At 49.6% G+C, this 407-nt stretch overlaps 1 protein-coding gene across 1 annotated transcript in view; it reads right to left on the bottom strand.

The window, feature by feature from the left end:
- The window catches only part of LOC106314355, a 6,381-nt gene that overhangs the window by 897 nt on the left and 5,077 nt on the right, over positions 1 to 407 (bottom strand). The window contains exon 7 of the mRNA XM_013752235.1: positions 86 to 397. Within this exon, the coding sequence (XP_013607689.1) occupies positions 86 to 397 (312 nt within the window). The remainder of the gene's footprint in view (positions 1 to 85; positions 398 to 407) is intronic.

Raw genomic sequence — 407 nt, 5'->3', positions numbered from 1 at the left:
CATAGCACAGACGTTCTAGGAACGACAGGGGATGAGAATCATGGATCCTTGTCTGAAGAAAACCCGCCACACTCTCCGAATCAACCTCCAACTCCAACTGACGAATCCCACGGTCCCATGCTATACACAAGCCATAGTATACTCCCCATAACTCTGCCAAAGGGGCTGAACAGATGCCTATGTTTATTGCAAAACCCCCATTCCATTCTCCATACTCATCGCGAATAGCCCCACCCGCCGTAGCAAGTCCCAGGTTACCTCTAGATGCTCCATCCGTGTTCAGTTTGAACCAGCCATTTGTTGGTCGATTCCATGAGATCTGCTTCTCCACACGTTCCCGGCTCTGCCCATGTTCCTTTAGTTTTACATTTGCTTCTATCACCTCCCGAGCCTTATCCTGAAGGAAC

This window comes from Brassica oleracea, chromosome C9 (assembly GCF_000695525.1).
Source record: "Brassica oleracea var. oleracea cultivar TO1000 chromosome C9, BOL, whole genome shotgun sequence".
Taxonomy (NCBI): Eukaryota; Viridiplantae; Streptophyta; class Magnoliopsida; order Brassicales; family Brassicaceae; genus Brassica; species Brassica oleracea.
The sequence above is the reverse complement of the archived record's forward strand: the minus strand, read 5'-3'. Positions and strand labels throughout refer to the sequence as shown.